The sequence below is a fragment of the Ahaetulla prasina genome, chromosome 1, assembly GCF_028640845.1.
Source record: "Ahaetulla prasina isolate Xishuangbanna chromosome 1, ASM2864084v1, whole genome shotgun sequence".
In the NCBI taxonomy this organism is placed as follows: Eukaryota; Metazoa; Chordata; class Lepidosauria; order Squamata; family Colubridae; genus Ahaetulla; species Ahaetulla prasina.
The window spans coordinates 182,138,617-182,161,680 of NC_080539.1; the positions used below are offsets into that span (position 1 = coordinate 182,138,617).

General features: G+C 38.9%; 1 protein-coding gene across 2 annotated transcripts in view; it reads right to left on the bottom strand.

Moving 5' to 3' along the window:
• The window catches only part of PTCHD4 (patched domain containing 4), a 78,078-nt gene that overhangs the window by 45,082 nt on the left and 9,932 nt on the right, over positions 1-23,064 (bottom strand). For both annotated transcript variants that reach the window (XM_058183907.1, XM_058183917.1), the window contains exon 2: positions 1,216-1,696. In XM_058183907.1, the coding sequence (XP_058039890.1) occupies positions 1,216-1,696 (481 nt within the window). The remainder of the gene's footprint in view (positions 1-1,215; positions 1,697-23,064) is intronic.

Here is a 23,064-nt window from a genome sequence, read left to right on the forward strand (position 1 = left end):
TTTGCTTCAAAAATAGGATGGTTTCATGATATTTGTTATTTAATTGAAATAAATGGCATCATAATAACTTATTGGAAACATCTTGGCAATTACTTCAACTTCAGAAAGCTAGAGATTATGGAAAATGTATCATGTCACAGTTGAAAAAAAAATCCTGGAAAATATCTGACTTTTAATTATGTTAATAAAAGCAAAATCTCATTATGGCCAAAGGATCAGCTTCCGTGTGTGTATGTGTGTGTGTGTGTGTGAGAGAGAGAGATGGGGGGGGGACAGTTCCACAGTTATACAGTAGTCCTAAATGCAATTTATTTGGCATGCTTTGTACAGGTAGCCTTCAACTTATGACCACAATTGAGCCCCAAATTTCTGTTGCTAAGTGAGACAGTTCTTCAATGAGTTTTGCTCCATTTTAAGACCTTTCTTGCCACAGTTGTTAAAGGAATCACTGCAGTTGTTAAATTAGTAACTCAGTTGTTAAGTCAATAGCTCCCCCATTGACTTGGCTTGTCAGAAGGTCGCAAAAGGTGATCACATGACCCCAGGACACTGCCACTGTCATAAATAGGAGTCAATTGCCAAGGGTCTCAATTTTGATCATTTGACTATGGGAATGCTGCAATAGTGTGAAAAACGGCCATGAATCACTTCTTTCAGTGCTGTTGTAACATTGAATGCTCACTAAATGAACTGTTGTTAAGTCAAAGATTACCTGTACTTTATTTATGAGTAAACACACATATGATCACATTGCAAAAGCTTAAATCACACTTCATACAAGGAGACTTTATATCAATAAACATGCATGTGGTCAGAATGTTAACTTCCTTTGCAAATTATACTCTTTTTGTCCCAGCTTTGGACACTTTTTCTAGAATTGTTTTAATCTTCTCCCTGCCCTCTTCCTTGATTTTCTGATTGAACGTTTTTCAAAACAGTTCAGCAATGCTCCAATTTTTAAAAAAACATTTTTTTTCTTCATTTTATAAATGAGATCAATAAAAGTACTGCCTCTTGGTTGAGATTTGGTTCTAATCATTTTACCCTCTCAGGTTTCCCCCCTCCCCCCTTTTTTTTTAACAAAGAGATGGGACAACTGCTTAAAAGCTACAGGTAAATCAATCGAGAGATACCTGTACTTATACAACATAGGAGCCATTTACAATTCTGTCATTCAGCAACACTAATCTTATTATTAAGAAGATAAATAATTACCCATTGCGAAGAAAGGGATTCCCAACAGAGTCGAGTTATATTTTCCATCAGTAATGAAAAATATCCCTGCGGCAGTAACACTGGAGATACAGATTGTGAGTACTCCCAAGAGCCCAAGAAATGGCTTGCTGCGAAGGCAATCTTTCATGGAGCTGGAGAGGATGGCCACCAACAGAACAAGCATGAGGCTCACTAAGATCTTGCCCTTGGCTAGGAAGCTGGTCTTGTGAAAGTCCCTCCACAAACTAAAGGAGGCCAGAGAATGCAGTTGTAGATCCTTGTGATGGAGCTGCAGCTTGTGTATCAGTTTGCAGAATTCATTCTCCCACTTCTCACCAATGAGGTCCTGGGCTGCAGAATGGTAAGTCTGGAGGTAGTAAGTGATTTGGACAGCTCTGGCTGACTTGACCCTTTGGTCCTTGCTGTTTGGCAGCTCCATGACTCCACCAAGCTGATGGCCAATAAAGCTGCTTCTCCCATCCTGAGGAGAAAAAACAAGGGACATATATGTTAGGATGAAGCTTTTTCTTAAGGTACAAATAACAGCACTTCTGAATTCTTCCTACAAAGAACTTTCTAGAAGACAAACCCAGCTATCCTGCTTTTCTGCGATGATCAATATTATAAACAATTTGAATCAAAATTTGAAGACCATAAAGACAAAGGAGAGGGGTCTTTGGGGGTGAAGGAAACCTAAGGGAGGACCATGGTCAACTGGAGGAATTGCAAGGATGGCAAGACATCTCAAATCAATCAGCAATGTGTTGTGTATATTAATTTAACTACTACATGTTTTTGCAAACTAGCAGGGAGAACCAACAAAACTATAACATTCACAAATTTTGCTGCCTCCTCCTTTTCTTTATAAAAATGAGAATATTGCCTTACACACTGTAAGCCGCCCTGAGTCTTCGGAGAAGGGCGGGATATAAATGTAAACCCCCCCCCCAAAAAAATACTATATCAATGAGAAGGAGGGAAATAGACTATCCTGACAAACAAATGAACAGCAGAAATGAAATTTGTTTTTTCTTCCATTTATATTTTGGGTTATTTCACATCCAAACAGTGAATAAGAATGCATTTGTTTTGCTTTTCAATCACATTAAAAATTAACGTTAATCCCATAAGAACAAACAGGTTTAAAGAAAAGTGCAAACAAAATTGGAACCAATTATGATCCTTTATGCATGAGACAACATTCACAATAGTTATTTCTCTAACAGACATTATGGACAGAGTCCACGACCAATTACTATCAATCCATCAATAACCATTTGAAATCATAACAGAAAAACTTATCCTCAAATTACATATTTCTCAATTCATCAGGGAGATTGATGGCATATAAATTTAATAAATAAATTGACCTGGAATGATTACCACCAGTTGTTCATTTGTTCAGTTGGTCAAGTTCATTAGGTTATTGTTGATTATTTCTTGACCTGAATGGTAATACAGTGAAATAATTCTTTTTGTAACCCTAATAATCCCATGATTTACATATAGATCTTGAAGCAAAGCTTCAGTCCTATATGCAATTATTTGGAAGGAAGCCATATGGAATTCAATGGGACATACTTGTGTAGAATAGATAGTGGTTTCATTCCAAATGTGTGCATAGGTTTCTCTATTAAGATGAAGACGCCCTCACGCCCTCGTGACGTCTCGCCTGGATTATTGCAATGCTCTCTACATGGGGCTCCCCTTGAAGGGCATCCGGAGACTGCAGTTAGTTCAGAATGCAGCTGCGCGGGTTATAGAGGGAGCCCCTCGTGGCTCCCGTATGACACCTATCCTGCGCAGACTGCACTGGCTACCTGTGGCCTTCCGGGTGCGCTTCAAGGTTCTGGTAACCACCTTTAAAGCGCTCCATGGCATAGGGCCGGGCTATTTACGGGACCGTCTACTGCTACCGGATACCTCTCACCGGCCCGTGCGCTCTCACAGAGAGGGACTCCTCAGGGTGCCGTCAGCTAGACAGTGCCGTCTGGCGACGCCCAGGGGAAGGGCCTTCTCTGTGGGGGCTCCCACCCTCTGGAACGAACTCCCCCCAGGACTCCGCCAGCTTCCAGACCTCCGAACCTTCCGTCGCGAGCTTAAAACACACCTATTTATCTGCGCGGGACTGGACTAGTTTTTTAAATTTTCTAATTTTAAATTTTTAAATTTTATAGGGGTTTTAATTGGTTTTAATATCTATATTATTTTAATAATCAGGCTTTTTGAATATGTTTTCTTAATGGTCTTCTTAATTTGTATATATATGCTGTTTTATTTGCCTGTGAACCGCCCTGAGTCCTTCGGGAGATAGGGCGGTATATAAATTTGAATAAATAAATAAATAAATAAATAAGTTGCTACATTAAATTTCCTTGTTGTAATTGTACTTGGTCAAAGTTAAATAAGACATTTAAATCTTGCTAAATCAGAGCTCTTATTTTCAGATTTGGAAAGCAATTATAATGTGGAATTTCACTATGACAAACAGGTACAAAATATTACAGTTGCTGTTGGCAAAACCACCAGTTTTAAATCAGAATAGTGAAATTTCCTAATTTAAGGAATTCATATCTTTTTAAAACCAAACTAATTAAACTGTTTTTCTAATAAACAACTCACAGAGAAGTCATGCACAATGTTGACTTTTGGATTTTTATACAAAATGACGCAACATCCTTCTTTGAGAACTACTTTGTTAAGTTAAATTATGCTTATCTGTTCCACTACACTGTTTGTAAAATAAGCAAGTAACATTAGCATCTGTGACTCTATAAGACATGAAACTCTCATTTGATTCTCCTGCCATAGGTATTTGGATAGGCAAGTTGTCAGCCATTCAAGGCAGGCAACAGAAAAGTTGTCTACATAGTTAACGTAACGTAACGTAACGTAACGTAACGTAACGTAACGTAACGTAACGTAACGTAACGTAGCGTAGCGTAGCGTAGCGTAGCGTAGCGTAGCGTAGCGTAGCATAGCATAGCATAGCATAGCATAACATAACATAACATAACATAACATAACATAAATATGGACAACTATATGCACATAATTGTGCATATAGTTGTCCACACAGAGAAATCCATGGAAATACTGTCAAATACAGTATTGCAATTATTAGCCATTGATCTCAGATACTTTGTGAAAAACATAAACTTGGCCTCATACTTAAGTAGAAATCCTATGCCTGTAAGGTTAGTCAACAATTTCTTCCTGCACAATTACATGGTATTTATAGGAAGGAACATATAAATTCATTTTCGGATTCACTTCCAGTTCCTGTGGATTGGTCAACATATGACTCATACGTGATCCTTTCAACTATGAAAGGAAGCTGAAATTTTAGATAGACAATATACACCCATTCCATTCACGATCCCCACATCCAACCTATCCCTTCCAAACACTAATGTAATATGCTAATACTACAATAGTGAGAGCTACCTTCCATTCCTAGGAGACACTGAGTATCCAAGGAATGCAAAAAATATAGATTGTAAATCACATGTCTGTCAGTAAAACATCCAGCTTGCTTGCCTGCCTTTGTTTCACACAACTGCTGACTGGATATTTTCATAACAACTGATACGCTACTGATCGTTTAGCCCTAAATTGATAACAAATAGCAATTGTATCATTATATAATCTCATGTCAGTTCTAAAATAAACCAGGAAGGGTTATACTGCATTCAGTAATGAAACAAGAAGAAACAATTCATGATACCACTGATAATATCTGTTAATCATTTTAAAGTGTGATATTTCTTAGAAATTAATTTCTAAATGTGCCACTGAGTCAAGATGCATGAGGATAAACTTGGCAATTCACTGGCAGAAAGGAGGGTCAGCCTTCAGGCAAGGAAAAGCTGTCTATCAAATCTTCATGAAGCGGATGAAAATGTGCACAAATTCAGAAATGGAAGCTTCAGATGTTTTAGTGCCAAACATTTAATTTTGGGGACACAACACTAGAAGAAAATTTAGGGTGTCTCAACTATATTGAACCTGCTTTCTCTTGTGTTTGCATCTGAAAAACTGGGGCATGCTTTAGCATCTGAAAATGCTTAGCACTTTCTTCTTGTTGGAAGCCATTCTGAACATAGGCCTCATCATATCTTGAAGTGTTTGGAAGAGAAGTTGCAATATATTTGGCCCACATTTAAGGCATAGTGGAGCTACTGATATGCTCACTTCCAAGTAGAAGGTAACCAACCTATGTTCTCCTGACTTCTGCTTTAAAGCTCTACTTTGTGATATTTTCTTTATTTATTTTGTCATTGCCACTTGAGCGTACCCCTTGAACTATTCAGTCACAGGCTGCCCTTTGACTTTCTTATCTCTTCTATAGTGAGGGAATGTTTTTTCCCCCAATATATTTATGTTGAGTTATAATTTTTCATTATTTCGTTATTCAATATTTCAATATTTTACTTTTATGCCAATCACCATATTATTCAAGCACACTTAATAATACCATTGTTCAAGTTCTGATTTTCCCTCTTGTTATGCCACTATTATATTTAAAAATATTCCCTTTCTATCCATCGTCTCTTGCCGCTTTAAAGCTTTGTTTGTTTCTTAGCTCGCCTCCCATATTCCTCTCTTGGATCTTTATTTCTATCTGCTTCCACATCTTGATCAATCATTTTAAATATTTCTCCCTTCTCTGCCCTTTTCCATTGTCTAATTTTCAAAATATCTACTCTTGCTCCTATCACTCTTCCAAAAAAGTCTACCTGCAACACTAGTTCCTTTTTAATTCCCTTAAAAGACTCTCCTCTCACTTATTTCATCAGTCATTATTATTATTATTAAGTTATCTCCTTCTTGTCATCTTGTTTTATTTGTTGGTTTATCTGTTCTGTTTTTTCATCTACTCTTTCAATTGGCTCCTCCTCTTCCTAGGCGTCTTGGTCACTCCTTGTCCTTTGTATCATGTTTTCCAGCTCTCCATATAATACTCTGCATTTTATTCATAATCTCCTTGTAGCTGCTTGTCAAAGTATCCTTAATACTTTGCCTCTGCCTCTTGGTTGAGGTTTGGTTCCAATCATTTTACCTTCTCAGGTTTTTTTCCCCTCCCACTCACATTTGCAAACTGGGAGGGAAGGTAAGTGAATCCCACCTCTGCAACAGATTCACAGGCTCTCTTACCCACTCCCACTGATAGTAACTCAGAAGTTCGGGAACTAAGCAGAGGCATTTAATGAAGATGTAAGACCAGAGGGGTAAACTTCCCAGATCTGAGAGGTACCCAAAAGGCATATAAGTGCTAATGGGACAGCAGGCTCTGCAGTTCTAATTTGATGGATCTCAGCAATGCATTTATAAACTTGTTCATTGCATTATTTTTCTTTGAACAGTGCTAAAAAATGTTTCTGGTGAATATTCTATATGATTGTGTGTTCCTCTGGCCTCATCATTTGTTTCTCCTTTGAATATGTTGCCTGATTGATAATTTACTAGTCTTGATCCCTGCTGGCCTGTTGGGTGGATGACTGTGGTCTATCTTCAAAGACACCGCAGAAGGACCTTTTCAAAGGCGATTTCATTCCATCTAGCTGTAATAGAGCCTGAGTGTGCTTTTACCTCTGACCTGTGGTTGATTTACAGATTACTAATTTGCTTCCTGGCAGCCATCTGTGCTGGCACAGAAAACTCAATAATCTGGACTGCAGGATATTTTTTCTATTCCTGAAGTCACTATGGTACTTCTGATGGAGCTTGAGGGCACCAGTTGGCTTGATGGCCCAGCTCAGAATAAGGGCCTGATGATGGGGGGAAGTGGGGAGCAGACATGCATCATGATGTTCCCTACAGAGTTTGCACCCATGAACTGTTACCATTTTTGGCTCTCTCTCCTTCTGAATTTACCTGGGGTTATTGTTAAAATTGATTTAATATTATTTCAAACATGTTTACTGAATGATAATAATCCCAAATGTAGTACAAGAATGATGTAAATATCCTTGTTTGTGGAGAGCTAGAACTGCCAGGTATAAACTTTTAATAATCCAGTAAAGGAGAAAATAGCAGCCATAATCTGCAGCCTTACCTCCTAGTTGAGCAATTACCATCCCAAAAGCTGTGCATGGCCACACATTCAAGGATTACTGAGGTTTGTAGTGGAACCTAAAATTTGCACGATAATCCTGTTATTTTCCTCGGTTTGTGATCAGTACTATTTTTGTTTTATCACTTAGGGTAGAGGTGTCAAATATTCTCTAAATCAGATAATTTCTCAGTTATGTAAATGAAAACTGAGAAATAAATCTTGGAGTAGAACCACTTTCTTTGGTTTGATGCTTATCAGATATGGTGGCCAAATTATGCTGGGAGTTGCAGTGCTAAAATTCATGGGGAGTCTAGGTGGACAAAGACTGGAATTGACTGTTGTAAACCTCATTATCAGCTTCAATGCAATAATATTTCTTAGGGTCTCCATAAGATTACACTGATACCACCAAAAACATCCTATCTTAGATACATATTTCCATTAAACATCATCACACAGCATAGTTGCAGAAGAATCTTGCATTGTTGCTTGGGCAGCTAAGCCATTGCTCAAAGCAGTGTGAATGGAAGGAGAAGAAATGTAAACCTTTCATACGTTTAGTACTCAAAGATACCATTGAAAATCACACACAGATAGATAGATATATATACACACACACACACATACACACAAACATGGACAAAACCTCAAAAAGCTCTCATTGTTTAAAAGGATCAGTAATCCTAAGAAACTGAGGGATTATATTTTGTACACTTTTGTTTTGGAGCTATAGAAATAATGAATTGCAGGGCAATTGTGATTATGGTAATAGCGCTGCAAAGCTCTTGCTGTTGATCATATCCCTTGAACAAAATGCTTGCCCTGACACATGTAACATTTGCAATGGACCAAATTGCTGTGCAAAAGCTTTAGACTTGGCAAAAGCATGGCACTGCATTCCCAGTATTTCCTCTATAGAAAGCAACTGCTAAGCATAGATTTATTTTAAAATAGAATCCAGAAAAATTCTGATAAGCTGTGGGATCACCCCACTAACAGAGAGACAATGTAACTTTATAATATTTTACTACGAAAACATCTCATGACATACCCTAGCTTTCTTTTGAGAAGTTCTACTCTCTTCTTAAACTGAAATCAAGGTTGAGTTTTATTCTATATTCAAAACCCTCCAAAGTAGCAACAAAAATGCCTACTTATGGTATTTATTCCCTGTGTATATGTATACATAAAACATTTTTCAGGCATATCCTAGCCCAGTGATAGCTAACCATTTTGCCTCAGGTGCCAAAAGCGGGGAGAGCGCGTGGGGTCACGCGCGTGCATGCCCACACCCATAATTCAATGCGCCTTGCCCCTCGTGCATGCGCATGCGACCCCCTGCACTCCCCCCACTTTTGGCACGTGATGTCACGTTGGGCTCGGTAGGCCCATTTTTCGCCTTCCCCAGGCTCCAGAGGCTTTCTAGGAGCCTAGAGAGGGCGAAAACGGCCTTCTCCACCCCCCGGAGGCCCTCTGGAGGCTGGAAGTGGCCTGTTTCCTGACTTCTGGTGGGACCGGAAGGCTCATTTTTCGCCCTCCCCAGGCTCCAGAGGCTTTCTAGGAGCCTGGGAAGGGAGAAAGTAGCCTTCCCCACCCCCCCAGAGGGCCTCCAGAGGTCAGAAACAGCCCTTTTCTCAACTTCCGGTGGGCCCGGAAAGCCCAGAAATCAGCTAGTGGTGCACGCCTGCATGCTGGAACTAAGCTAGGGCAACGTTTGTGTGCCCACAGATATGGCTCCGCATGCCACTTGTGGCACACATGCCATAGGTTCGCCATCACAGTCCTAGCCCCTGAAATGACCTTGGAAAGAAGAAAGAATATGGAAGCTGAAACTCATATGCTATGCATTTATTTACAGTTTCTCTATTCTTCCCAAAACAGAAGGCTCTGGGTGAATTACAAATCAGTAATATATAGAAGGCCACAGGGAAAAAAAAAGACTGAATGTAAATAGATAGCTACTACATCAAATGCAATCACTTTTGTAATATATTCCTGCAGCTGGGGGAGGGGGATGTTGCCTGGACTTGCTTAGGCTTACATATATTTCTTCCTATCAATAAAGTATTTCTTTGAGTTACAGAATAAACCCTTCCAGAATGCAAAGATTGATGTGTGTGAGAGGGGTGTGTGTGTATGAGAGAGGAGTGTGTGTGTATAAAGAAATATAGCTCAGATGAGTTAAAGGAACTTTCCATCATAGTTCTATAGCTATTAGATGGCAGAGCATACAGTTGGTTCAGAAGACTGGCCCAGAAATTAGCATGTTTTCCACATTTAAGAAGCATGATGTGAATAATTTGACAGAAGAAGAGAGAACCCTTTGGTAAGTTATTTAGATGATCAGTAGTGTTTTTTTAAAGAGGAAAGCTGACAAAATAGTGAATTAATGGTTAACTACTGAAGCTTATCCCACAAGCAGAAGAAACAGAGATGGAAAAGGATAAGTACTGTTGCAAGTAGCAAGGGGAAAAGACGAAAGAAGTAGAAGAAATTAGCTCTTTCTTTTCATATACTGTTTCAGTAAGTAGGAAAGAAATGACAGATTCCTCATTTCCTTTTTAATTCTAAAGCAGGCTTTAAAAAATGAGAGTGAGGGGGAAAAACAACCTTATGTTGACCTGAGGAAGACTTTCCTGGAATTAGACAGACTTAGTATGCCAGACTCTTCTAGCCTGTTTGTTCCAGAAGGACTTCTCCTGCAGTCTCCTAGAGTTTACTTGTTCTGGGTTGCAACAGGACTGCAGGCATTTCTGACTTAATTAGGCAAAGTGTTTGCTAGTAATGCTGCTTCTGGAATCATATTTCTTTCTGCACCCCCTCCAACCCCCATCGCTCCTGGACTATAAGGTGAGGGACAATTGAAGTTACAATCACATAACATCTGGATAGCCACTCATACGAAGATTCATTCGTACTTTCCAACTATATCCTAGGACCTAAGCCAATCATAACTTCTGATTAATAATATTGCAAAGAGTCAATGGGGCCGTGAAAGGATGAGCTTTAGGAGTGCTAAACAACAATCCCTACAGAAAAGAAGGGCATCTAGAAAAACATTAAGGTGCTACTCGTAAGGATATTCAAAATCTCCTGGATCTTCATAGCCAATTAATAGGCTCTGATTAAATTGAAACAGGTGTTCAATTGAGTGCTTAATGATGTCAGTGTATCACACACTAGAGTACGGTAGTTCACAGCCCATTTCAAGAGGAGGAATTTCAATTGTATTTTGTTTTGCTTAATCTCTTCCGAAAAAAGTGAGCCAAGGTCCTTCTGGGTGGACATAGAAGGTGGAGTATTCCAGCAGTAGTAGAGACAACCAGAACTGAAATTAGAGTTTGCTAAGAAAAATGTTCCTTTTTCTCCTGGCCATTGCTTAACAACATATGCTGTTCCAGCTCAGCTCAGATAAAAGAACAAACTGCAGTGTAGTCAGTACCCTCTTTCCCTCTTGCCCATCGCCCCACTGTGCCTGAATTGTCCTCCACAGCTTTCAAATACTCTCTTGTCTCCAAGTAAAAAGTCAGCAAACTCATGTCTGTTGTGACATGAGCATGGGGAAACTATAACCAGGGTTTCCCCATGTATGCCCATAGCTGCTCAGTAATTTACATGCTCTGGGGTGCCTCCTGCAACAGTTGCGCTATCTGGAGCTGCCTTCAAAAGGAAGACACTAAGACTTTAAAACATGGGAATTTTCTTAACCTCTGAGTGAAAAACTCAGCATGAACAGCCAGACACCCTAACACGAACGCATGTGTCATGTAGAAAGTCCCATAATAAACCTCAGATATAAGCAAGTAATAGTCCTTAGTCCAATAGTCCTGAGTCCTTAGGGAGATAGGGCGGTATAGAAATACGAATAAATAAATAAATAAATAAATAAATAAATAAATAAATAAATAAATAAATAAATAAATAAATAAAAATATTTGGTTTGGGTGAGTGGTTGAGGCACTAGGCTAGAAACCAGGAGGCTGTGAGTTCTAGTCCCACCTTAGGCATGACCGTCTACTTACGGGACCGTCTACTGCCGGCCTCTATCTCCCATCGTCCAGTGCGTTCCCACAGAGAGGGACTCCTCAGGGTGCCGTCAGCCAAACAGTGTCGACTGGCGGCCCCCAGGGGGAGGGCCTTCTCTGTGGGGGCTCCGACCCTGTGGAACGAACTTCCCCTCGGGCTTCGACAACTACCTGACCTTAGGACCTTTCGCCGCGAACTTAAAACTTATTTATTTCGTATGGCTGGACTAGCTTGATTTTACTTTTAAATTTTAATTGAATTTGATGGGTTTTTAAATTTTTGTAATTTTATGGGGTGTATTGTTATTTTAAATTTTTGGGCGAATTTAAATCAGTTTTTTAAGGGTTGTTTTTAACTATTGTGTATGTTTGTATTTTATCTGCCTGTTTACCGCCCTGAGTCCTTCGGGAGAAGGGCAGTATACAAATTAAAATATTATGATGATGATGATGATGATGATGATGATGATGATGATGATGATGATGATGATGATGAAGCCATCTGGGTGACCTTATGTCCATCACTTTCTTTCAGCTCTGAGAAGAAGGTAAGGGCAAACCATTTCCAATGAAACTACTGGGACCTATCTGGGCAGTCATCAGGAGTCAAGAATGACTCAAAGGAACAAAAGGAAAAATTAAATGTCTCAGAAAGATTATAATATGTCAGATCCCCTCATAGCTCCTACAGACAATGCTAGATGGTGGATGCGTATTTAGGACATGATCTTGTGAAAAGGGTTCCTAAGTTTAAAGCAGAGACAGAAATACTAGGGTTATATAAGATACATTGATGTGAACTGAAGTCATGACTATTTTCAATTAGATTTAAAATTTAAGACGTTCAAAAGTATAACTGCATAATACAATGGTGAAAAAAGTAAGGTTCTGCATTTAGACCAGAAAACCAAATGCACAGGTATAGTATAGGTGGTACCTGGCTCAATAGTAGTAAATGTGAGAGGGATCTTGGATCTTGGGAGTCCTAGTGGACAATCATTTAAATATGAGCCAGCAGTGGGTTACAGCTGTGAAAAAAGCCAACAAAGTCCTAGGCTGCATAAACAGAGGGACAGAATCAAGATCCAGTGAAGTGTTAATACCACTTTATAATGCCTTGGTAAGGCCATACTTGGAATACTGCATCCAGTTTTGGTCGCCACGATGTAAAAAACACTCTAGAAGGAGTGCAAAGAAGAGCAACAAAGATGATTTATGGGACTGGAGGCTAAAACAGTTTGTTGGAATAGGATATGTCTCATTTAATGAAAAGAAGGACTGGGGTGACATGATAGTAGTGTTCTAATATCTCAGGGGTTGCCACAAAGAAGAGGGAGTCAAGCTTTTCTCCAAAGCACCAAGAAGCAATGGATGGAAACTAATCAAAGAGAGAAGCAATCTAGAACTAAGATGAAATTTCTTGACAGAACAATTAACCAGTGGAACAACTTGCCTCCAGAAGTTGTGAATGTTCCAACAGTGGAAGTTTTAAAGAAGACAACCATTTGTCTGAAAGTTTCCTGCTGAGCAAAGGGTTGGACTAGAAGACCTCCAAGGTCCCTTCCATTATTCTAGTTATTTTATTCTTATTATAAAAAAATAAGCAGAATACAGTGGTGTCTGCATTCAGTTGACTTTAGTTGTGAGAAAGTGATAAATGTGACAGTTTAATTAGATTTACCCTTGTATTTTTATTTTTATTTATTTTTTTCCCCCTGGGAAACGTGTTAAGTCCTTGAGACAGAATTATCAGGTAGGAGCTACAGTATATCATCAGCTGCAAGATATTACCCACTTTAACAGCCTTGATTACACTATAATACATTGGTTATAGTGGGTTATATATTCTCTGCATGACAATAAGATTGGATTTAAAAACTCTCTCTTCAGCATTTTGGAGATGATAATAGGGTACTGGCTCTGTTTCACCTAGATCTTGAAGAGCACTGAACCAATACAGTCCAAATTCAAATGGGCTTGCTGAATAAATGATATGTAGTCTGAGTCCCAGGATCACAGGACAACCCAAAAGGTCTTGGATGTCACTCTTGGAATTCTTAAAAAAGCCCCATGATTGAATTTTAAAATTTAAAGCAGCAGGAATTCCAAAAAATACATATATACAAACAGCACATAGTCATATGAAGTGTAATTAGTTTATATTCAGACATAGCATGTAAGTAAAATGTAATCAAATTTAGATTTTGCCCTGCCTTAGCATAATCCTCAGAATGACAAATATTGTGTTACTCTGGACTAAAGCTGGTCCCCAATCTTTTTTGGTTGGAGGGCCATTGGAGAGTGTTGAAAAGATGTTTTTTTCTTCTTTCTTTATATATACACCAGTTTTTGACTTCAAAAAACTGGACAATCACAAGATGATAACAGAGAAGTACAGATTAACCTAATTTCCAATTTCCATTTAGGGATCCTCAAGAGTTTTGCCCACATATCTGATGGCTCTACATACAATACTTTCCATAGTAAGTTGGGGTTGCGCCAACTCCCCGACCTCTGAAAGTTCAGATGCGAGCTCAAGACTCTGTTATTTCATTGGGCGGGGCTAGCCTAACGAAACTTTTAAATTGGGGTTTTAGAATGGTTTTATGTTAGTTTTTAATTTGATTTGGCCAAATTTTTAGAATCGGTTTTTTAATAAGTTTTTAATGTTTGTTTATGTTTATGTTTTTATCTTTGGCTGTAAACCGCCCTGAGTCCTTTGGGAGAAGGGCAGTATAAAAATCCAATAAATAAATAAATAAGTGTGGACAAGTGCAAAAAGTCCATTTATCAAGAGCAATGTTCCCAAGGAACTAAGTTTCAAGGGCCAAATCATAATGTGTAGTAAAATATCTATTTTACAGGAAAGCTCACAAGGTGAGACTCAAAGAAACAGTTACACTTAATGCAATTCCTGTATCCAAAGTGAAAGGTAGTGGTAGCTTTTCATCCCACTTTTCCACTAAGGCACTAAGCTAGGATGCACAGTTTCTCTTTGGTTTTTAAGTTTGTGCAGCTATAGCTTATAAGATTCATGGTCTACATCATAATAATTCATTAAGTGTACTGATATGTTGCCATTATTATTTATGTCTATACTCCATGTCCATGTCTCAGTTCCAATGTTGATGCATTTATAAAAGTGTTTTGGTAAATGACAGGATATTCGGTTAAAAATAGAAATAGAATCATAGGGCTGGAAGAGACCCTGGAGGTATTCTAGTCCAACTCCCTACCTATGGCAGGAGACCTTATAACTTCCTGGACAAATGGTTGTCCAATCATCTCTTGAAAACTTCCAGCAATGGAGAACCCATTACTCTAGGAGGCAAACAGTTACTTTGGTTAATTGTTAATTAACTTAAATAATGATTTGGTTAATTGTTAATTAACAGGTCCAAGTTTGAATTTCTGTCAAAAATTTTTTTAAAAAAACTAGCGGTCAAAAGATACAATGAAAACTCTTTAATTTTAAATACATGGACAGACTTAACCATAATTTCAACTGGGAAACAGTGAGTATCCTAGACCAAGCCAAGTCAATGCTAGAGAATTCCTGAAAGCCTGGCATTCAAACAAATCAGCCATCAACAGGCACATAGAGATGCACAATGTCTACATACCATTCAAAAGGGACAATCAAAATAACGTGAAGGAAACAAAAGAACCAAAAGACCTTCTCATCAGCAATTGCCATCCAGATGAGCAGACAATAATACTAATATTAGACCAACAAGCAGTAAACAATACTCGAATAAAGGAGCTTCCAATTCAGACAAACAGTAAACAACAAGAACCCTTGAGAACACTTCCACCAACACTGAGAGGGCAAGCCATTAATATATAAAATAACAGAGCAAACCCTAATTCTTTCTAGTGCTGATGATGTTACCTAGTTTGGTAATGAAAGGTCTGCAAGAAAACAACCAAGCTCAGAGAGCAGCAAGGACCTCACAGTTCAATCCTGAGCTATAAATATATAGCTTCTATAGGAACCTCCATTAATTTATTAAATAATGATTAGTTTCTTATAGTGAATATTTAAGAATACTTCCTTAGGTCTTAATCAATGCTGGTCTTTAAATTTTATCTTTTGGTGCAAGATTTCCTAGAACACTCTATACCAGTGTTGGTGAACCTTTTCAGCACCGAGTGCTGAAACGGGAGTGCATGAGTGCCGGAAACCGGAAAAGCCAATATCATTTGGCATACTGCTATTAGTAGCAAATTTTGGACGATTTCCCACCTGGGTCTCTTCAGTTTTTAATGTTCATAAAGAACATCTTTAGTTGGGCTGATATGGGATCAACAATCCAATGGTTCCACTTGCTATTACATCAGTTTGAAGACTGTAATACACTATTTACAAGAAAGGGTATTTTGATTCTTTTTCTATTGGATAATCCAAACTTCAGAATATTTTTTTTTAATGGATAAAATGGTCAATAAATGAATGGTTGGAGTCAAGGACTACTTTTGACGTTTCAATGGAATAAAGAATGACAGATTCCTATTTTGCCCAAAGAATGGTTAATACCAAAAATTATTGATTATATTTTATTCAACAAATTTTGAATAACCTTTGAACTTATTAGATTCCACTGTGTTTATATAGAAAATATTTAAGCCTATCATTATACAGAATTTTTAGAGATACAATAAGTTTAATGCTTCACTTAAATATGTGTTTCTCCAGTGCTTTACAAATTTTACTATTTAAAAGAAAGATATTATAGGCATTAATTCAACTTTGAAATAAGGTACAATATTTTAGGATGGCCATTTTATTTTAAATTATATCCCCATTGTATGGAAACTGACACCTGAACATAGAAAGTGGATCCTTCATGCATATTTATAGCTAAAAGATTTATTTTTCAGCATTATAAAAATAGATTTATGGCCCTAAATACCTACTGGTCTGCAGAGTTGGTGCTATTACCATGTTTTGAACAAATTACATATAGACATAAATTAGCAGTAGAAGATTATAATGAAATATATGACTGCTATTAAAATACATGAGTAAAATTTATATATATGTATATATATCTATGCCCTGTATAGAAAAAAAAGCGTACTTTTTCCCTTTTTCATAATTTTGCTTATTGTTTACTGATGTTTTTATTGTAATGTGGTTTGTTTTGTCAATAAGTCAGCCAGTTTATTGCAGTCTTAGGCTAGTAAAGTATGTCTATGAGTGATCTGTGAGCACCCATAAATATAATATTTCAATGAATAATATCTCATACAAAATTAAAATACATCTATAAAATAACCTGGCAAGACCAGGATCAATCTATGTCTAAGTTATGTGATAACATTCCATAAATTACATAAAATGTGATATTATATGTAAAGTTACATAAAATTGGATCATATCTAAAATGACATAAAATACATTTATATAGAAGGACCCCAGTCAGGGTCCAGCAGATCTTACATACTGCTTCACAAAACCTAGTCTTGTTCAGTGTAATAAATGACAGTTCTGTAGTTTCGTTTTTTGCATTCAATTAATAAGTGTTTTTAAAAGAAAAGAAATACCTATACAAAAAATGCTGGACTATCTGGACAGTCACAAGGGGGCAGCAATTTTTCTTTGCTGCCATCTAGCGGCTGCTGTCTAGTGGTTTGCAGCTATATCTTATAGCAGTGATGGCAAACCTTTTCGGCACTGGGTGCCCAAATCAGGCACGCGCATGTGTGGAGCACTGGAAACCCGAAGACAACCTGGCCGGCTTGCATGCATGCACCGGAAACCCAACGACCAGATGGTCTTTGGGTTTCCAGCGGTCCAGCATGTGCGAAGACCACCTGGCCAGCATGCATATGCACACCAGAAACCAGGAGAACAGCTGGCAATGGTGCTGGTGCCCACAGAGAGGGCTCTGTGTGCCACCTCTGGCACGTGTGGCACAGGTTTGCCATCACAGTCTTATAGCCTAGAAAACATTATAGCCCACAAACAAACCAGATAACGAATACACCCATCTATGTTTTTAGAAAGCGGGCAAGAAAGCATACAAGTAATAATAAACAAATCAGGCAAGTAAGCTCATAAAGAGTATCACAGTTCCCTAGATGTTTTCTAATGCCTGCTCCAGAGGCAGGGTCCACATTTTTCTAACTACATAAGAGTATTTCCCAATAAAGTTTGCCAAGCAGCAAAGGAAGTGTCCACAGACACAGATTCTACAATGTATGTTTTAAATTGTCCCATTTAAACAAGTTTACAGGACAAGGGAAAGAAAGAGAAGTCATTACTGTGGAACTTACATCATGAGATAATAGTATTTAATAAATATTGGGATATCTGCCTCGGATCCCATGAAAGTCATTTCAAAGGTGTCCCAATTTTGAAGGCTGGTAAAATCAAGCAATATCTTTTGCAATAAGCTGGCTTTTAATTTCTTTTCCTTTTGAAAATTCCAGCTTCTGATATATGTGCTAAGTTAGATATGACAAAATTGTCCCAGAAAAGCTGAAGAAAAAATATCAAACAAGTTCATTTGTTACAGATTCATGCTGCAATATGTCAGTTCAATGATCAAGGAAAAAAAGACTCCAGAACCCATGAAGTAGAATTAAACAATTCTTGAAATGACATTTGAGAATCAGAGTTAAAGCTGAACATGCCAGCTCCATTACAAACAGTGGCAGTCCTGCTATATTGGCCAGATGTGGGAAACCTGCAGCTCACAGGCTACATTTTGAGACCCACAGAATTTGGATGGCAAGCCCACCCAAAATAAGGTTTAAGTCAGGGGTAAAATGCTCCCAGTTCGGACAGGCTCGCACGATCCGGTAGCGATGGCAGCTGCTGGTTCGGAGGACCGGTAGCAAAAATCCCTGCCCCCCCCACCTCTGCTGAGCCGCACCATCAGCAAAGGGTGTTTTTTTTTACTTTTAAAAGCTGGTTTTTCTTCATCCAAAACATGCCTTTAAAAGTAAAAAAAAGCCTTTGAGGATCCCGCCCCTCAGCTGAGATCGGCAGAGCCTTTAAACTTAAAAAAAAATAATTAAAGTCTCCTTTGGCGATCTCACTTGAGTTCCTCATCACCAGAACCTTACTTGTACTTTTACTTGTAGAAAACATGTTTTCTACAAGTAAGAGTAGAAATTCTAAGGCACTTACTTGATTACTGATGAACGCATGGCTTTTTTCCCAGCCCGAAAGTAGTTTCACTTTCAGCCCAGACAGAATCAATCGCTTAGCTAATCTATTTCCTCAGTAATCAACTAATGCTGGCTGGCTTTGCTGGCTGAGGAACTCTGGGAATTGAAGTCCACAATAAAATAAAATAAAATAAAATAAAATAATAAAATAAAATATTTGTGCAGCTTTCTGAGATTTGGTGTGTTTCTGTAGTGTTTCACTCTAACTACACAAACACACAAAATCTCAGAAAGCTGTATGTGGCATTTTGTGTGTGTGTGTGTGTGTGTGTGTGTGTGTGTGTGTGTGAGTTGTGTTGTGTGTGTGTAAAGTGTGAAAGTTGGTTTTTGAACTTTTTGTGGCTGTGTGAAGTGTGAAATGCAGCTGCTTTTACATTGTGTGTGTCAGTTGTGTTGTGTTGTGTGTGTGTAAAGTGTGAAAGTTGGTTTTTGGTACCTCTTATTGTTTTTTATACTTTATTATTTTTATTATTTATTGTTATTGGCCATGCCCACCCAGTCATCTGACCACCAAGCCACACCCACCAATTAAGCCACGCCTACAGAACCAGTAGGGAAAATTTTTAGATTTCTGGTTTAAGTACATAGAAACCTCAGCCTACCATTTCAGTGACATCATGGGCTTTGACTATTTGGCTGCCCCTAACAGAAACATAGACTATGAGCTCCAGCTACCACTCAAATTGCCTCTACCAGCTGAATAACAGTGCTGGAAATAGACCTTCCTAAATGTATTTTTTTGGAAAGCCCATTTTAAATAGGGTTGCCCAGACGTTTGAGGGAACTAGCCAAGTTTCCATGATCTTCTTCCTCCTCCCAAATTTACTGAAGCTACTCAATATTAGTTCCATGAAAGGCAGAGCAGCAATGGAGTCTTTCCAGTGCAGACACCAGAGCATTTGATGCTAAACAGAAGTGCTTTAGATGTTAATCACAAGTAACAGCAAGAACAAAGAGTCTTCTATCTAGAGAGGTATCCCTGTCAGATCTTAGCAGAAAAACTACGGAATCCTCAAAGGCCAGTTAATCCATTTTGCATGAGTTTTCTTATTTAGAAAAAAAAAAACATTCAATATGAGTTTTCTTATTTTAAAAAAATATGCTTTTTCCAAAAAAAAAAAACAAACAAACACCTGAGAGCACCAACTCAGCTGTTTGCAAGAGAAAAATAGTGAATAAAAATTAAAATATAATTTTGCTTTGCAAATGACTAGATATATCCCTAAAGAACAATTGGGGTATCATAGACATTCTTGCACAGAACATAATCCTTTGTTTCTAAACATAACAGAGCCTAAATAATGAGATATGCATTGTGTCGCAATGCAAGTACATTCATAGATGTGTTGTGATTTACAAAGAAGTGCTGTAAACATGGATATATATTTCATCACTTACCCTTCTCCCCAGCCCCCTTCCTGCAGATGCCAATGACACTGCATGATAAGTTAACAACATAATATAAATGCTTCTTTGATGGAGGGGGTCTTTTCCGCCGCCTTGAAAGAGGCGGTGGTGAGACCCCTCCTCAAGAAGCCTTCCCTGGACCCAGCTATCTTTGGTAATTATCGTCCAGTCTCCAACCTTCACTTTGTGGCGAAGGTTGTAGAGAGTGTGGTGGCATGGCAGTTTCCTCAGTACCTGGAGGAAGCTGTCTATCTAGACCCGTTCCAGTCCGGCTTCCGGCCCGGGTATAGCACGGAGACAGCTTTGGTCGCGTTGGTGGATGACCTCTGGAGGGCCAGGGATAGGGGTTGCTTTTGCTGTATATTCAAAAAAAAATTGTCCTTAAATTTATATTTAAATTTTCTTTTGCAAATGATTGAAGAAAAGTCATCTGGTATTGTAAAAATAATATCATTCCAAAGGGTATTAATGGCTGAAGGACAGTTAGAAATATATGGACCCTGTGTCCATAAAGGCACTGACTGTGGTTTGGGCAAAGATGGTCTTTCCTCATCTAGAACTCTCAACCCACTGGAAATCACTGTTGCAGTCTCCTCATAAGGAGCAACTATGTAGAGCAGGGGTCCCCAACCTTTCGGACCTCAGGGACCACCAAATTCATAATTTTAAATCCCGTGGACCACTAATATGATCTGCCTAATGACTGGCTGGGTGGGTGTGGCTAGATGTTCATGTGACTGAGTGGGCATGGCCAACTAAATGTCACTCACATCGAGGGGCACCTTGCCAGCCTCTACTCGCCCCTCCCCTCCCAGCCCCTACTTGCCTCCCCGCTCGGGCTCCTTAGGGCCCCAATAGGAAGCAGTTGTTGGAGCTAAGCAGCCACCACAAGAAAGTTGGCAAAACAGCTCAGTTCAAATTGGATCTGACAGAGAAAGAGGCTTAGCAGAAGCAACTCACTGAGGACTAGGAACATAGGCTTTCCAAGCAGAGGGAAGAGAAGACCTGTGGGAGTGTGGGAAGGCCAGGTACCGGTGCCTGGAGGCTCAGCGGGCTGAGATGATCAGCTAGTTCCAGGCCATGAGGCAGTCCCACTGGAACAAGGACCTCTGGCTCTTCACCACCAGCGTCCAAAGTCCCCCACCAGGAGGCTGAAGCAGACCCCAGGTCAGAATTTCTGCCCCCCTCCAACCCACACAAAAAGACCCCGAAGGGAGAGACTCTGCAGCAACACAAACGTTCCTTGCATGTATCCGTCCCAGGGGCCATAGTTTGAGGACTCCTGATTTAGTGTAATATAAAAAATGCAAATAATTTTTGTGCAGACCACCAAAACTTTCTCGCGGACCACTAGTGGTCCATGGACCACCAATTGGTGACCGCTGATCTAGAGTACTTGTGGATGTTCCCAAGTCCGCTCCTTGTCCAGAGAGGAATCGACTTGCTGATTCTTCATTCTGTTCTAGTTGTTGGCTCCATTCTTGATGGAGCTGTCTTGGAAGTACTGAATCAAAAGTGACTTCTGAGTGCCTTCATTTCTGCCAACTTGAATGCTATCAACAAGGAGCAAAATTCCCAACTTGCCCCAAGTTGTACAACACAAATATTTTTCCTACTACTCTACCACAGGCTATGTGAAAGATGGGAGTGAAATCTTGTCCCTGAAGTTAACTGGAAAAATGTTTAAATGATGCACTATTGGAGGGAGGGAGGGAGGGAGGGAGGGAGAAAAGCAGGAAAAATAATTTAAAACATGCAGGATGTGAAAAATATTTTTACAAGAGTTATAGCCAAGAGCTATAGCCATTGTGCTATCGCAGCACTCCCATATAGGCTAGATCTAAAAAAAAAAAGGTTTATTTATTTATTTATTTATGATTGGTTGATTGATGGATTGATAGAATTTAGAGACTGTCTGGACCTAGATAACTGTGGACAGCTTACACAAAAAGGAACAATAAAAAACAAAAAACAAATCATACACCTCCAGAAGGGGGAAAAACATACACCACCATACACATCAAGCAAAAGAAACCTCCAGGCCTCACAACCACCCTACTCCAGGCCTGTTACTGGAGTGGTAATCGTATAGATCTCAGGGTGGAGGGAATTATTATTCCAGAGGGCAGGCCCCACAACTGAAAGAAACAGGGCAGTAAGAAAAGATTTTTTAGCTGCTTGTTGTATCTGTATGCATGTGCATTTTGACCCTTTGAAATATATATGCTTGAATACATATAAATATATACATAAATATATGCACACATATCAAAATATCTATGTCCAAGAAGACCCACCTAAGGGAAGGAAAGAAATTTTCTAGAAACGTGGAAGAGCACAATAGACAGCAATCTGAACAAAATCCTTTGCAATCTGTTACTTAAGCATGTCATTCCAGGTAAAACTTTCTTGAACTAATTTAGATTAAAAACAGCTTGAGCAAAGACAAGAGCAGCTTACACACTAAATATGAACATGTCTTTTTATTTCCAATAAGAAATTGCTAGTATTTTGACCCACAGTTTTGATTTTGTCTCAACTTGATCATATACTGTTTATTTAACAAATCAGGGGACAATGTGCCATACTCTTTCCTATTCTGATCCTCTTTTCCTCCAAATTCATTTTTACCCTACCTTATTATTTATGTAAAATTCCTGAAAAGAATAATCAGATGTTCTGGCACACATTTATCAGCATTAATATATACTGAATGCTGGCATGATCTGTACCAGTGTTTCTCATCCTTGGCAGCTTGAAGGCGTGTGGACTCCTGGAATTCTTCAGCCAACTCCCATTGTGGGAATTCAGGTTTCTTGCCAATGTTGCGAAGCACTGATCTATACAATCAAAGTCTAGCAAAGGTAAACTGCCTGCTTATGTTCTTTCCCTTGGCCATCTTGCATGAAGTATCTCATCTGATAAGTCCTGATAGAATCACCTTTGCTGGTAAGGTCAAAGGAGAAGGCGGGGGGCGGGAGGGAAACCAAACAGCACAGTGGGAACTTAGGTAGGGTTCCCCAGGTACATGGGAGACCAACAGATTAGAAGATAGAACTCCAAATTCAGAAGAAAAGAAATCAAGAGTAAACCACCTGTTTTCTCACCTAGAGAGGTATATATCAACATGGCTATAATGTTTGGACAACTATATCCACACTAAGGATTCTAATGGGCCTA